The sequence below is a fragment of the Dendrobates tinctorius genome, unplaced genomic scaffold (genome assembly GCF_039654945.1).
Source record: "Dendrobates tinctorius isolate UK_male_01 unplaced genomic scaffold, ASM3965494v1 ptg000051l, whole genome shotgun sequence".
Lineage (NCBI taxonomy): Eukaryota > Metazoa > Chordata > Amphibia > Anura > Dendrobatidae > Dendrobates > Dendrobates tinctorius.
In genome coordinates, this window is record NW_027361719.1 from 8262439 (window position 1) to 8279746 (window position 17308).

At 45.6% G+C, this 17308-nt stretch overlaps 1 protein-coding gene across 3 annotated transcripts in view; it reads left to right on the forward strand.

Moving 5' to 3' along the window:
• Positions 1 to 17308, forward strand: part of SLC11A2 (solute carrier family 11 member 2) — a 119559-nt gene that overhangs the window by 67787 nt on the left and 34464 nt on the right. For all 3 annotated transcript variants that reach the window (XM_073576750.1, XM_073576751.1, XM_073576752.1), the window contains exons 11-14: positions 417 to 506; positions 7404 to 7523; positions 8170 to 8319; positions 8978 to 9051. In XM_073576750.1, coding sequence (XP_073432851.1) covers positions 417 to 506; positions 7404 to 7523; positions 8170 to 8319; positions 8978 to 9051 — 434 coding nt within the window. The remainder of the gene's footprint in view (positions 1 to 416; positions 507 to 7403; positions 7524 to 8169; positions 8320 to 8977; positions 9052 to 17308) is intronic.

Consider the following 17308-nt stretch of genomic DNA (forward strand, 5'->3'; position numbering starts at 1 on the left):
CCGACTCCGCCCCCTCCTGTGATAAGCAGCTCACTGTCTATAGAGTATGGACAAAGAGAACCTGGTGCGGGCGGGGTTAGATTTCTCGGCTCTGCTGCATTGGTCAACCTAAAAGCTCTTGATTGTGTTAGAACGGCTGCACCCAGTAAGTGATACATTGTTGGATTCACTCTTTCTCTACATCTTTTTGATTTAAGATGAGGTAGCAAAAACTTGTTGACAGATTCCCTTTAAATTTTTTTTTTACCATCTTCATGGTTGAATATTTTCAAAACAGAGCTTATAACCAGACTTTTTACAATTGACTGCTTATTAGAATATGCAGCTGTTCTTGAAATATTGCTTTTTTTCCTACAAAAATAGATACAGTTGGTAGATTACCTTTTTTTTTTTTTTTCTCTTTATTACTTTCAAAGCATGCGCAGTGCTTTAACCAGACCAGCGGTGGGCAAAGTGACTTATTTCCCAACAATACAGACCCTTTGAAAGTTGATATTTACAAGGGGGTGAGTATATACTCCTGTACGTGTACTGTAGCTGAATGTCCCTGATTTATGCCATTATTATAAGATTGTTCCATCAATAAAATTCAGCGTGATTGTACCCTACAGGTGGAGCACACTTCTTTAAACACTTTTTCATTCACATCATGATTGCACCGCAAGTACGGTATTTCTGTAGTTGATGGAAGGTACTGATCCCCCTTATAGAAATCCAACAAGCAGGAAGTCTTCATGACTTCGCCAGGAAAATCTAGGCTGCAAATAGCTCTTTTCCATGAGACCGAGCTGGCTATTTTTTGCCATATGTAGGTGACTAATCTGTGAGTCCGTTTTATGTTTTTAAGGTCATGAAAAGCTCCCAGCACTGATGAGTATAATAGCCGCCTCTATGTGGCACCATCAGGTCGGACGTCATAGAGTAGAAGGTGCCTGACACTGGGCTATAGATCTATAAAGCTGATTAAGTCAGGAAATCTACACTTGAAGCCTAAGGGCTTGTGCACATGGACGTAGTTTTGGTCCAAGTGCAATCTGACAAAATATCAGATTGCACTCGGACCAATATAATTCTATGGAGCCATTTGATTCTGATTGCAATCGGCCATGCAAGTCAAACGAGTCCATGGTTACTATCAGACACCACTCAGATGACATCTAAGTGCAGACCGATTTCCGTGCACTAAGTTAATGGAGAAGATAAAGAATTTTCTCTTTGGTCTCATTGGGGGACACAGAAACTGTGGGTGTGTGCTGCTGTCACTAGGAGGTTGACAGACTATGCATGAAGAAAATGTTAACTCTGCCTCCGTAGTATACACCCCTCCGACAGGCTGTAGGGCAATCAGTTTTTGCTTAGTGTCAGCAGGAGGTGGACAGGGGTCTCTCGCAGACCCATGCCTACCTCAATGTGCGTCGTTCCTTTTCAGGTAACCATGGAGGGATACAGAGTAGAGCTGCTACATCTGTACTCCCAAACCGGGATCATTAGTACGGCGTGTACTGCCACCCCATATCCTCATGAATCCCACGGGCAGGACCCTATTCCCTAACACAGGACTCGTGTTCAGGTGGCAGCTCCTGGTTCTGACTTTCGTCTCCCATCACTCGCCCACCAGAGCCTGATGATCGAGAGAGACGCCCTGCAGATAAGGTTTGGGACAGCAATCTTTTCATGCAGATAACCGACCCCTGTTATGGGGTGAACTGGTGGTAAGAGGCTGCAGCGTTGTATAACCCACTTACCAGCCGCTCGGGCTTACAGCCCAGGGCTCTATACTTATGTTAAGAGCCAACACTTACTTTCAAGCACGCGGTGCAGCACGGTTCCAGCCTCCTCCCGTGGTGGCGTTATGGCCCTGGGCTCCAGAAGGAGCCCAGCAAGGCGGACGCTAGATTCCGACTTCCGGCAGGCTCCGCCCCCCGGCTTCCTCTTCCTGTACCAGGGCCATCTTGGTGCTCCAGGAGGCCAGAGCAGGGCCCCGCCCACCGCTTCTGGGCGAGGATTTCATAAGGTTTCTAGGCAGGGCTGTTCACCTCGCTCTCCCCCTCATCAGCCTTCAGGTGGCAGCTGCGGCAGGCACACAGGTCGTGGGTATGTGAGTACTGCACTACAGGTTGCTCCCTCGCTCCGCTTTCTACCCCCGACGGTCGGCACCAGGTAATACTGTCAGTATGCCCAAGGGAGAGCAGTCTCACTCCTCATCCGCTTCAGTGACCTTGGTCAAATATTTTGTATGTACCAAATGCAATGTCAGGCTTCCTTCAGGTCAGTCCTCGCCACTCTGCTCAGATTGCAGTAGACCTACGGTGTCACCTATGATAGAGAGCAGGTGCAGCCCCCCCCCCCCCCCCCCCCCCCGTTTTGCCTGTCAGAGCTCCCACATTACCCCTGGAGTAGGAGGAAGCACCTTGCCTGCCGCCCAGGGGCCATCCATCGCCACGGGAGACGGCGAGTGTTCAGGATGGGCCTCTTCCTTATCCAAGTCCGTGGCCGACCTTACCAGGGTATCACAGACCTTGGTAACGGCGCTTAACAGATCGCCACTTCAGGCTCCAGTGGACATAGGAGCACCAAAGGAGCCTCCTTTTGGGCCTTCTAGAGGCCGTAAAAGGTGTAGACAGGACCATCAACCCAGGTCCCCTTCTCACTCCGTCTCACCGCCAGAATTCCTCTGGCCGTCTGCCTCCTACCGGTCCGCATCCCCGGAATCAGGCGAGGCATTATCGGAGACACACTCAGGGGAGGGTTCTGAGTACGGGCCGGAACAGTCCCAGGTCAAGGATATGGTTCAGGGCCTCACTGCCGCAGTCAATGAGACCTTTTAACATTGGGGTCGCCACATCAAAACCTAATCAGGCTTTTTCATTTAAGCGTCATAGGTCCCCCTCTAGGGTTTTCACCTCCCACAAGGATTTTGAGGAAGTGTTGGCCAGGGAAAGGGAAGACACAACCAGGCGATTTCAGAGAAGAAGTCGTATCCCTTCCCTCCAGATCTCTCCGCCAACTGGACCGCCTCCCCACCAATATAGTCCTCCCACTCGCCAGTGGGGAAGCACTAAAGGATCCCAATGATAGGAGGGTAGAATCCCTGGCAAAATCCGCCTTTGAGGCAGCAGCCGCTACATTGTGTCCAGTCTTCGCCTCAGCTTGGGTAGCTAAGTCTGTTACAGAATGGGCCAAACAGCTTAGACAGGGCATAATGGCTGGGGCACCGCCAGCGGAACTGGCGGAATTCGCAGATCAAATCTCCCATGCCGGGAGGTATATGGTATCAGCAGCCCTGGATGCCGCGTCTTGCGCAGCTCAAGCATCCAGTAACATGGTAGCCGTCCGGCGGACGGTCTGGCTAAAGGCTTGGCAAGCTGATTTGTCCTCAGAGAAATCACTGACCAATCTGCCGTTTCAGGGCATTTGGCTCTTTGGGTCAGTGTTAGATCAAATCTTTAAGGATGCAAGGGGGTACACGCTTCCTTCTCCCTCAGGCCAAGCCTCATCGATATGTTTTCAAATGTAGGGCTCAGGCCTTTCAGCCCTTTCGCTGTACCCCAGCGACATGCACTTATGCTCAGGGCCCACAGAGGTCGCAAGCACCGAGAGATAGGAGGAAGGTATCCTTTCGGGCCACCCCTACATGGCATTTCCGCAGTTCCAACTCCCTTTCCAGTACCTTTCCCAGACTAGGCTGCCTTCTCTTCAGAGATATCTGGCGGAGTTCAGTAGAGGATATCTAGGTAAAGGAGGTAGGATGCAAGATAGACTTCAACGTGCTTCCGTGAGATCGCTTCTTTCTATCACAACCACCAAAGTACGCTCCTAGGGCTCTAGGTTTTTCTGCGGCAATCGACTCTCTCCTCAACGCAGGAGTAATCGTCCCCTTTCCCGAGCAGGAACATTTTGCCTGCTTTTACTCAAACCTATTTGTGATACCAAAAAAGGATGGCTCAGTTCATCCCATACTAGACCTCAAAAGGCTAAACAAGATGGGTCCGCTTACGCCATTTCATGATGGAATCGATTCGGTCGGTAATTACGCCTATGGAGGATCAGGAATTCCTATTTCCATAGACATCTGGGACGCCTATCTACACGTCCCCATTTTTCAGGGACATCAGATGTTTCTGTGTTTTACTGTCCAAAAGCAGCATTTCCAGTTTGTGGCCCTGCCATTTGGGCTGGCAACAGCCCCCAGAATTTTCACACAGATTATGGCAGCGATGGTAGCTATATTAAGGGTCAGAGGCATAATATTGGTACCATATCTCGACAAGTCGCCCTCCTTCGCTCAGGCCCAGGAAAATCTAGTGGTAGTTTTAAACACGCTGTCCCGGTTTGGTTGGATCATAAACAGGGAGAAATCTCACCTAACGCCAACACAATGCCTAGAATTCTTAGGAATGGTAATCAACACCTGCCGCTCGACGGTCTTTCTCCCAGAAAGAAAGTGGATTACCCTCCAGCAGGGAATTCGCTCTCTGTTGAAATTCCGGCTTCTATCCTTTCGTGCTGCCATGAGAGTCCTGAGAAGGATGGTGGCAGCTTCAAAGGGCTCGGGTGCTGTATTCCATCACCTGACTGTCCAGGGACGATGGTCGAGGCAAGAAATCCTCACCATCAACTTTCTAGAACTGAGGGCGGTCTTCCTAGCACTTCTACATTGGGAAAGATACCTCAACAACCAGCCAGTCTGGATTCAAACGGACAATGCCACGGCGGTGGCATACATCACCAAGGGGGGACCAGAAGTCCCAGGGCACTGGCCGAGGTATCCAGAATCTTCAACTGGGCAGAAACCGCAATTTCGGCAGTTTTCATTCCCGGCACAGACAACACGGCCACCGACTTCCCCAGTCGGGAGGGGCTCGCGGCAGGAGAATGGTCCTTATACCAGGACGTGTTCCGTCAGATATGCCAGCTATGGGGGACTCCAGACCTGGACCTCCTGGCATCGCAACAGAACAGAAGGGTCCAACAGTTTATCTTAAGATACCGCGATCCTCTAGCAATAGGGGTCGACGCGCTGGTCATTCCCTGGACACAGTTCAGACTCCCTTACCTGTTCCCTCCCCTTCCTCTCCTGCCCAGACTGTAAAGAAGATCAAGGCGCAAGGGGTGCCGGTCATATTGATCGCCCCATACTGGCCCAGTAGGGCCTGGTTCGCAGAAATTATCAATCTTCTCGCAGGCACCCCCTGGAGACTCCCCGACAGACCAGATCTCCTGGCTCAGGGGCCGTTTTACCACTCGAATTCTCGCTTTCTCAATTGGACGGCGTGGCCGTTGAAACCACGATACTGAGAGCAGCGGGATTTTCGGACCATTTCGGAGTCATTAATCCAGGCTAGGAGGCCATCCTCTTCCAGGGTCTATTTTTGAGCCTGGAAGGCCTATTTTGGCTGGTGTGAGTCTAATCACATCACTCCTATGCTCTGTTCCCTGCCATCTGTCCTAGCTTTTCTCATTTTCTCTAGCTTTTCTAGCTTGCACATGCGGCCCCTCCTTACAGATCCCCTGTGGCTACAGGGGATCTTGACTTGGTCTTGGAAGCCTTGACAGGTTCACCTTTCGAACCCCTGCCGGAAGCTCCCAATTCTTTGTTGTCCTGGAAGGTGGTATTTCTTGTAGCCATCACCTCTATTAGGCAGGTTTCAGAATTAGCAGCTTTGTCCTGTCGCCCTCCATTCCTAATTATGCACCAGGACAAGGTTGTTTTGCGGCCGCCTCCTAACTTTCTTCCCAAGGTGGTATCGGCCTTCCACCTGAACGAGGATATAATCCTTCCGTCACTTTGTCCCGCTCCAACCCATCCTCTGGAGCGTTCTTTGAATAAGCTAGACCTGGTCAGGACGATAAGCGTCTATCTGGCCAGGACTGCTCCCTTCAGGAAGGCGGACTCGCTCTTTCTTATCCACAATGGGGTGAGAAGAGGCCTGCCTGCCTCTAAGGCAACAATTGCCCGCTGGATCAGAATGGCAATTCTGGAAGCCTACCGGGTGAAGGACAGGGTGTCCCCTGCTGGGGTCAAGGCCCATTCAACCAGGGCAGTGGGCGCCTCATGGGCGGTACACAACAAGGCATCAGACATGCAGTTGTGCAAGGCTGCCACATGGTCATCCGTGCATACCTTTTCAAGGTACTATAAGGTCCATACCTATGCTTCAGCGGACGCCAGCCTAGGCAGAAGAGTCTTGCAGGTGGCAGCGGTGAGTTCTCCAAGCTGAAGGAAGTTTCCGGCTTTTCCCACCCCAGGGACTGCTTTTGGACGTCCCACGGTTTCTGTGTCCCCCAATGAAACGAAATAGAAAACAGGATTTTGGTTGCTTACCGTAAAATCTGTTTCTCAGAGTCTTCATTGGGGCACACGGCGCCCTCCCATGATTTTATCTGTAATGATTATATGATTAACTTATATGATGATGTCTCCTACTGCTTTTTCACTAACTGATTGTCCTACAGCCTGTCGGAGGGGTGTATACTGCGGAGTTAACTTTTTTTTCATGCATAGTGTCAACCTCCTAGTGACAGAAGCACACACCCACGGTTCCTGTGTCCCCCAATGAAGACTCTGAGAAACAGATTTTACGGTAAGCAACCAAAATCCTGTTTTTTCTCTTCTCTCCTCAGTCCAGAGAATCAGATCACACACTGATCGACACATCGACCCTATTGTTTGTGTGACCCTAACTTGTGATCAGTTTTTGGGGGGTTTTTTTATGTGATTTTTTTTCTAGCTAAAAAAACCTGCTTCTGAGAACCACTTCTAAAAGACATGTTGTATTTGGCAAGGTATTCAATGTATGTATGTGTGTGTATATGTATGTGTGTGTGTATATATATATATATATATATATATATGTATATATATTGTTTCTAATCATAGGGTGTATTAATAATTAATATGGTATTTTTTGCAAAGTTTTCGCTGCCAAAAAAAACTGCTTCAAAAACAGATTTTCCCTTTATTTATGTTCGCAAAGTGTGCCAAAAAAATGGATACGTTACACAATTTTTTTTCTTTAACAGCCACACTATAGGTGCGTTTAGGGTGTTTTTTTTTTTTTTTTATATACAAAAGCTTGTTGTAAGCCCATTCGAAGCAGGTTTTATGTTGATTTTGATGAAAAATCTGTACCAAATACCATGTAAAAATCTGTGTGACCATACCCTAAAACAAGTGCTATCTACTTGATGTATATTTGGACATATGGGCCACGCACATAAGTTTTCCATGGCCCAAGCTTGTGTTCTTAAAGAGAATGTCATTTAGCCGCCCACTAGTGATCAAGCATCTTGTTAGCTGGGAGCTGCCGATCCTGCTGTGAGTTATGGGCTTGGCATGTTCCTTGCACTGGAGAGACTAGGGCAGTATTTTGGGGGTTTACCTGTGATGTCTTCTGTTGCAGGGTGTCGTCTTAGGGTGCTACTTTGGACCGGCTGCTCTGTACATTTGGGCTGTGGGGATATTGGCTGCAGGTCAAAGCTCTACTATGACTGGCACTTACTCTGGACAGTTTGTCATGGAGGTAAGTAAATGGCTTTATGTGCATTCATTTATCATTTGTCAGAACACGTTTTTGATCTTTTGGCAATGAAGAGGTATCAGTGGCGCCAGCGTCGCATGGGGTCAGTTTTTTTTTTTTTTTTTTTTTTGCTTTGTTTCTTACTTGCTTGTACGAACACTGAAAGTCACCTGGTGGATATCTGTTGGATATGCCAGCAAAGATCAGAAAATAGCAAATGTTATTTTAAAGTATTAATTCCGTCATTATTTCTTCTACACTGGAGGTGAAATAGTCACTATAGACTATTTCCAGAAACTGTTAAAGAAAAATCTGGAAAGATAAGGAAGTATAAGGTAAAGGGTACATGCGGCCACTATGGAGGCTCACACATCACCTATGGGCGTTCCAAGCCATTATCTCCAAAGGGACAGTTCAGACCAGATATGATCTTATGTGCATTAAAGGGGTTGTTCCAGGTCGTTTTGATGAATAGGATCCCTTTGAATAAAGTGTTTTGCAGCTGAGACTCTGGCTACATTCTGCAGTGCCATGGGTGGCACGAGAGGTAGCGCACGGTGCCAATTCCTACGTCCCATAGAGATAGTTTAGTGATTATTTGTTTTATTCGTCATATTACTAAAATTTGCCGCTGCTTTTTGTTTCATAGGGTTTTCTGAACTTGAAGTGGTCCCGATTTGCCAGAGTGATCCTTACTCGATCTATAGCAATAACTCCCACTTTACTTGTTGCCATTTTCCAAGACGTTGAACACCTAACGGGGATGAATGATTTCCTCAACGTCCTTCAGAGTCTACAGGTGAGACGGCGTCTGTGCTGCACCTTGTACCTGGCAGTGTGTTCAGGTCTCAGACTTGCATACATCATCTTATATCTGTTACATTCTGGGAGTTTGGCTAATCTTAAATTAGTCGCCAGAAGCAAATTACTGGATCTCATGATGTGACATTCCCAATATAAATGGTGAACTACAACCGCGCCCGGCTCCCTGGGTTACGCGCGGGGGCCCGGCTCCCTGGGTTACGCGCGGGGGCCCGGCTCCCTGGGTTACGCGCGGGGGCCCGGCTCCCTGGGTTACGCGCGGGGGCCCGGCTCCCTGGGTTACGCGCGGGGGCCCGGCTCCCTGGGTTACGCGCGGGGGCCCGGCTCCCTGGGTGGCTCAGGTCTGATATACACAAACGAACTTATAATCTGCACCCGGAGATTTTTAAAAAAAAAATATTTATAGTAGAAACCAGTAATGGACAGTAAGCAGATATCTTGAAAACCTTGAGGCAATGATAAAGAATCTATATTGAAAGACCTTTTCTTTTACAAACTTTTTTTTTTTTTTTTTTTTGCCTGAAGCTGCTATATACCCCATAGTTGTTCCTGCCCCTGAATGCAACTACATCATTATATCTGGGTATTTCTTCTCCTGCTATTGGACCAATATTTTTTTTCTTATTTTATTTAAGCTTCCATTTGCCTTAATACCGGTTCTGACCTTCACCAGTCTTCGTCCTGTGATGAACGACTTTGCAAATGGATTGTAAGTATGAAAATAGTTTTTGCTGATGTTTGTTTTGTATTATTATAATTTGGAGAAAAAAGTCTGTGTAGATAATGTAAAGATGACCATCAAATTGGAGATTGCAAAATCTTTATTTCTGCATGATCTGTGTCAACAGATTTTGAGTCCAAAAGTATGGAGTTACAGGCAGATAGGTCCTACTGGGTTAGCAAGGGAGTAAGTAAGGCTCAGGTTGCTACTGTTAGGGCTTGTTCACACGTTGTGTTTTTGCTGTATTTTTTTTTTTTTTTTTGAGTGCCGGGGGGAAAAAATGCAGCGGTTTACAGTATTAGTAAAATAGATGAGATTTCTAAAACCTCATTCACATACTTTTTTTCCTTGTGTTTTATTTGAGCCGTGATGCTTTTTTTTTTTCCTTCTGTAAACTGCAGCGTGTTGATTCATCATTTTCGCTGCAAATTTTTTCCCATTCAATTGATTGTACAGTGGCATGTAAAAGTTTTGGCACCCCTGGTCAAAATTACTGTAATTTAGAACAGTAAGCAAGTTGAAGATCAAATGATTTCTAAAAGGCGTTATGTTAAAGATGACATATTTCCTTTGTATTGTAGGCAAAATTTATATATTTTTTAATCTTTTGTATTTTTTTAAAATACAAAGAAAAATGGGTGAATGCAAAAGTCTAGGCACCCTGCATGGTTAGTAACTAGTAGCACCCCCTTTTTGAAAATATCACAGCTTGTAAACCCCTTGCCAGCCCAAGAATCATTCAATTCTTGTTTGAGGGATTTTCAACCATTCTTCCAGTTCTGTGAGATTCCTAGGTAGTGTTGCACGCACTGCTATTTTGAGGTCTAGCCACAGAATTTCAATGATGTCCAGATCAGGGGACTGTGAGGGCCACTGTAAAACCTTCAGCTTGCGTCTTTTGAGGTCGTCTATTGTGGATATTGACGTGTTTAGGTCATTACCCATTTGGAGAAGCCATTCTCTTTTCAACTTCATTTGTTTTTACAGATGGTGTTGTTTGCATTAAGAATTTGTTGAAATTTCATTGAATCCATTCTCCCCCCTTTCTGTGAATGCCAGTACGTTACTCAATTTTTATGCGATTTTCATGTACAGTGTTTTCTGCCAGCACCGTGTTTTTTTTTTTTTGTTTTTTTTTCATGTGGAAAATACAATCCAGAAAAGCGTTAGGCGAGAAAACACCCTTAAATGAGCCATACAACAGAAGCCTTTATATTCAGTAGATCAAAAATGATTATTGAAACACTTCGTTAAATAGGAGCTTAAAAGTATATGTTCTCTTGGGGGTATATGCAGCGGACTTGCTTACAAAAAAAATCTGATTTATTAATGTAGCGTTGAAACACTGCAAATTTAATTTTCATGCCCTGCAGATTTTCAATCCAGGGCATATAAATTTCTGCTATGGCTATTGAGGCATATATTAAAGTATGGAATGCAAATGGTGAAATATATGGCAAATCTGCACCATCTTCACCACTAAATCCACAATCTCGTCACATTCAAGGTTGTTTGAAATTGGAAATGCATTGCTCCCTTCTTCCATCACTGCAGCCCTTTAAAAGTGGATCTGTCTGCTTTGCTCCAGGTCCGGGACTGAATATTGGGTAGGACTGTGCAGTGTTCTCATTAAGTGCTGACTGCTTTTACATAGAACTACTAAAATAAATGATATGCTATATATTGCTAAAGATGGAGGCTGTCGATCATTACCACAAAAACAAGGCCAGGAGCGATCTGTGAAACTGGTCATGAACTTTTGACAGCAACGATTAGTCAAGCTGTGCAAATGGACTAGACAACAGGTCATTTCCAACTTTGACTTCGCCAACATACCTGAGGGTTTTTCTAACAGTCTGCACAGTAGATTTATATCACTGGACACGGATGAAAAAAAGCCTGAGGAATTACGGATGCAAATGAAGACAAGTCTTTCTGGCTTTTTCAGTAATAAAATAAACAAGAGGAGAAGAGACCTCCACAGTCAAGGTTAACAGAAAAGACCCTAAAGATCATCGAAGAAAGGCGAATAACAAAAGGTAACAGGCAAGACTCTGACAACATCAGTAAAAGACTAAAAAAAGCCATTTGAGCAGACAAAGAACTTTATTATCAAAAGATAAGTATAGAGCTAGAAAGGGAACATCTGAAGGGCAAGACCAGGAAGGCATACCAAAAGATCAAAGAGATACGTCGTAAGTTTCAACCAAGACTGGGAATGTACCAAGAAGCCAATGGAAACAAACTAACTGAGCCAAAACAGATCAAGGAAAAAATACACAGAGCACCTCTACAAGAACGACTCGATGATTTGGGAAGAAACTGAGACTGGAAATGATGGGTAACCGATTGATTATCTTGAAAGACGAAATCATTGCTGCGATAAAGCTTCTGTGAAAAAAACACATGGATGTGACAATATTCTAATAGCGCTGATAAGGTCTTCTGAAGCACCAGTTGAAGTCATCACATGCCTGTGTCAACAGATATGGACAACTGGTAAATGGCCACAAGATCAGTGTTTAATCCTGTTACAAAAAAGGGAGCAGCTACAGACTGTGGAAAAGCTATTGGACTATTGTGCTCATACCTCAGGACAGCAAAATGCTACTGAATATCCTACAAAGACGGCTACAACCTTACTTTGACAAAAAGCAGACAGAGGAACAAGCAGGATTTAGAAAAGGCAGAGGAACAAGATATGTAATTTTTAACATTAGATGAAACACAGAAAAACACAACGTGTAAAAATACTCAGTTGTAAAAAAAAAAAAAGTAACAAACAGCAAGTGCTAGTAAAAAGATGTATCAACAAAATACCCTGTTTTTTATCGTTTTTTACAAAAAATGTATACTAAGCCGTTCTACCAATCGTCAAGGTATACCCATTAGAGCAGTCCCTAACTGATGTATTTAAAAACCTGATCATGTGTATAGTACCTATATGAGCAGGATTCAGACAGGTGATGTCCGATGTGGACACACTGCAGAGAATGGCTTATATGTGCATGGCTCACAAGGAAGGGGTGGAAACCTCCCAAATCTTGTAAAAACAAGAACCCAATATATAACATTAGATGAATCATGAAAAAGGCCAAAGAATACAAGAAGGATCTATTTTTGCTTCACCGACTACAGTAACGCCTTTGACTGTGTGAATCACCAGAAACCTTGGAAAACCATGAAGGATATGGGTGGGCCAAACCATCTTATCAGCCTCATTAGGAACCTTTACATCGACCAAGACACAACAGTGGTTCAAAGTAGAGTGAAGCGTCAGACACGGATACATCTTGTTACCATTTCACTTCAGTTTATATGCAGAAGCTATTTTTAGGAAGGGTGGACTTGCCGAAAAAGAATCAAAATTTCTGGATGGATCATCAACAATCTTAAATACGCAGACGATACAACATTGATGGCAAGAAGTGTAAATGGAATGAAGGACTCATTACGGATTTCAGATCGAGGAACACTTCACTGGTGACTAAGACACGGCTCGCACATAGTCTAGTCTTTTCTGTAGTAACATATGGATGTGAAACCTAGACAATAACGAAACAAGACAGAAGAATCAACGCCTTTGAAATATGGGGCTGGAGAAGGATGTTCTTCTAGCGATCCATGGTATTGATAACAGATAAATCAATTTTGGAACAAATCAAGCCAAACCTGTCACACAAAGCAAGGATCACCAAGCTACGATTTGACTACTTTGAACACATCATCCGAAAACTGCAATCACTGGAGATGGACATCGTTGTAGGAAGAGTAGAAGGAACTAGATGGGCATTTCCTGAAGGAAATACGTGGTGCTTGAATAGCGCTGCCAGCTTTACAGCAGTGTATCAGGTGTCGACTGTAAGAAAGTAAAGTTAGAATATGAATGTTGTGTATAGCCACTGGAACATTTGGCACCTCTGTAGCCACTTTGGCACCTTGGTAGCCACTTTGGCACATTCGGCACCCACTTTGGCACATTCGGCACCTCGGTAGCCACTTTGGCCACTTGGTAGCCACTTTGGCACATTCGACACCTCTGTAGCCACTTTGGCCACTTGGTAGCCACTTTGGCACCTCTGTAGCCACTTTGGCCGCTTGGTAGCCACTTTGGCCGCTTGGTAGCCACTTTGGCCGCTTGGTAGCCACTTTGGCACATTCGGCACCTCTGTAGCCATTTTGGCCACTTGGTAGCCACTTTGGCACATCCGGCACCTTGGTAGTCACTTTGGCCACTTGGTAGCCACTTTGACACCTTTGGCACCTTGGTGGCCACTTTGTAGCCACTTTGGCACATTCGGCACCTCTGTAGCCACTTTGGCCACTAGGTAGCCACTTTGGCACATTTGGCACCTCTGTAGCCACTTTGGCCACGTGGTAGACACTTTAGCCATGTTGACACATGCTGCCACTTTGCCTCGGGGGCCACTTTGGTGCTCCGGGCCCCTCAGGGGCCACTTTGGCTCACTGGGCTTCTAAAGCCACTTTGGTGTCTGACTGCAGTGATGGCGTACCTTGGCATTCCAGCAGTTGGAGAACTACAACTCCCAGCATGCCTCAACTGCTGCAGGTTGCAAGGGCATGCTGGGAGTTAGGCTGGGTTCAAACGTAGCGGAACTCTCGCAGAAATTACCGCGAGAGTTCCGGTATTCCATTCCGCGGGAAAATCACATTTTAAATTCCTGCGATTTTCCCCGCGGAAAAACTAGCATTTTGCAAGCGTAATTAGCTTGCAAAATGCTAGCGTTTTCCAAGCGATCTGTAGCATCGCTTGGAGAACTGATTGACAGGTTGGTCACACTCGTCAAACATAGTGTTTGACAATTGTGACCAACTTTTTACTACTGAGGCAGTCTTTGCAGCATCAGTAGTAAAAGATAAAATGTAAAAAATAATTAAAAAAAATATAGTGTTATTCTTATCTTCCGACGTCCCGCGCAGCCTTCCCGCCTCTCTCCACGCTCCCGTTCCCAGTACTCCTTTGCAAAACATGTCATCGTGGGCATTTTCGCAAAGGAGTACTGGGAACGGGAGCGTGGAGAGAGGCGGAAAGGCTGCGCGGGACGTCGGAAGGTGAGAATAACAATGTGTTTTATTTTAAATTCTATTTTTTACAGGGATATGGTACCCAAAGACCAGAGGATAGACTCCTCTCCTCTGGAACGTGGGTACCATCCGCAATTGTTCTGCTTACTTTTCGGAAAGTAAGCAGAACAATGCATTCCTATGGGTGCGGGATCACCGCGATTGCGCAAAATTAATGAGCATGCTGCATTTTTTACCGCAAAGCGATTCCGCTGCGGTAAAAACCGCAGCATTAGCACAGCATTGCGGAATCCCATAGGAATGCATGGGATGCTTATTTTTCGCGGCAAAATTGCGCGGTTAAAACCGTCGTGGAAACGCAAAAAAAAAGCCACGCGTGAACTCCGCCTTAGGCCGGGGTCACACTAACCGACGTAAAATACAGTCCGTAGTTCACAGGCGTAATACGGATGAATGACCCCTAAATAGTGCTCCGTATGTCATCCGTAAGCAAGGTGTGGTTGCATATTTTGCGCATGTCAGCATCCGTATGTAATCCGTATGCAATCCGTATGGCGAGATTTTCTCGCCGCCTTGCAAAATGGACATATAATGGAGCCCTATGACAGGGTTTCTAACAGAAATGAAATAATAGATATAGACACACAGAATGTGTATGTGTGTGTGTGTGTGTGTGTGTGTGTGTGTGTGTGTATGTGTATATATATATATATATATAATATATACAGTTACAGTGCATATATATATACACACACGTCATTGTGACAAAAATATATATATACATATATATACATATACACACGTCATTGTGACAAAAATATATATATATATGTGTGTATATATATATATATATATATATATATATATATATATATATATATATATATATATATATATATATATATATATATATATATATATATATATATATAATTTCATAGCAGAATATCCGCTAATTAAATTGCCGGCTTCTATCAAATCCTTCCCCAACCCGACATGAAATGACACCTGGTTTACACTCAGTAAAGCATTTCATTTCATGTTTTTTTTATACGTCCCTGACTAATAATTAGATGATGGTTTGTGTGCAAAATTTGGGAGTTGTAGTTGTTATTTTAAGGGGTTAATTAGTTGTTACAAAATGCGTGGGCTTCCCATTGCCCTCTATTGGTGGCGAATGGGTTAATCTAACAAAGGGTTAATGTCACCTTACAATCGAATGGTGACATTAACCCTTTGTTAGATTAACCCACTCGCCACCGCTACAGGGCAATGGGAAGACCACGCATTTTTTAACAACGAACTAACACCTTAAAATAACAACTACAACTCCCAAATTTTGCACACAAATTATCATCTAATTATTAGTCAGGGACATATAAAAAAAACATGAAATGAAATGCTTTACTGAGTGTAAACCACATGTCATTTCATGTCGGGTTGGGGAAATATATATATATATATATATATATATATATATATATATATATATATATATATATATATAATTTCACTATCTTTATTAAACCTGTCAGTGTGAGTTTACTGTATCGCGCACTGAATTGCCGGCTTTTCTAAAAGACACCGGGTGCGTATTTCTCGCAAGTCACGTGTGGTCCGTGTGTAATGCGTATTTTTTGCGCACCCATAGACTTGCATTGGCGTATTACGGGCGTAGTACGCTGACAATCGCTGCATGCTGCGATTGGCACGGAGCGTAGAATACGCCCGAGAAATATACAGCTGTTGGGAGCAAACCCATAGAGAATCATTTGTCCGTGTGTAATGCGTGCTTTTAACGCCTCTCACTCATCCGTATTCCTCGCTAGTGTGACCCCGGCCTTATAGTTTTACAACAGCTGGACTGCCAAGGTTAGCCATCACTGGGTGGGGCTTTTCAGAAGTCACTGCACCTTTAAGACCTTGACTCAGCGATCTGTCAGCTTCTATTAGCTAAAACGTGTCATGTGTGGAAGCTGCATTTGCATGGCTGCCATCTTTGTAAGGTCACTGCACCTGCGCTGTGGCTTCAATCCATGTCAGTTGGGGGTCATGGAAAGGTCGCCATTAATTCCTATGGAAAATTTTTTGCTCAAAATGCGATTTTGTTTTTGTAAAAAAAAAAAAAAAAAAAAACTACAAATCTGATCGACTCCAAAAATACATAGCACACCTGCCCCCACCAAGGGCTTCGAAACGCCGCCTGAACGAGGTGTCTGCGCTGAGCGGTTCTGGCCGTATTAATTGCAGAAAACGCGGAGAAGTAAAATAACTAGATGTGTATTTCCTGAGGGAAGTACAGATAGTGCTTTGAAATGGTGCCTGGGCTGTTCCTTTAAGAGAGACTTGCCTGCTGCCCCTGCAAGACTTTCAACTCAGGATCTGTTTTAACTGTGGGCACCTCTCAGGGGCCACTTTGGCCTGTGGGGCCCCTCAGGGTCTGATTTGGTGGGTGGGGCCCCTCAGGATCCGATTCGGTGGCCTGGGCCCCTCGGGGTCTGATTTGGTGGACGGGGCCCCTCGGGGTCTGATTTGGTGGACGGGGCCCCTCGGGGTCTGATTTTGTGGCCGGGGCCCCTTAGGGTCTGATTTTGTGGACGGAGCCCCTCTGGGTCCATTTTGGTGGGCGGGGCCCCTCTGGGTCCAATTTGGTGGGCGGGGCCCCTCTGGGTCCAATTTGGTGGGCAGGGCCACTCTGGGTCCGATTTGGTGGGCGGGGCACTCTGGGTCTGATTTGGTGGGCAGGGCCCCTCAGAGTCCGATTTTTGTGGCCGGGGCCCTAGTTTCCGATTTTGTGGGTGGGGCTCCTCAGGGTCCGATTTTGTGGCCGGCGCCCCTCAGGGTCCAATTTTGTGGTTGGGGCCCCTCAGGGTCTGATTTTGTGGTTGGGGCCCCTCAGGGTCTGATTTTGTGGTTGGGGCCCCTCAGGGTCTGATTTTGTGGTTGGGGCCCCTCTGGGTCTGATTTGGTGGGCGGGGCCCCTCTGGGTCTGATTTGGTGGGCGGGGCCCCTCTGGGTCTGATTTGGTGGGCAGGGCCCCTCAGAGTCCGATTTTTGTGGCCGGGGCCCTAGTTTCCGATTTTGTGGGTGGGGCTCCTCAGGGTCCGATTTTGTGGCCGGCGCCCCTCAGGGTCCAATTTTGTGGTTGGGGCCCCTCAGGGTCCAATTTTGTGGTTGGGGCCCCTCAGGGTCTGATTTT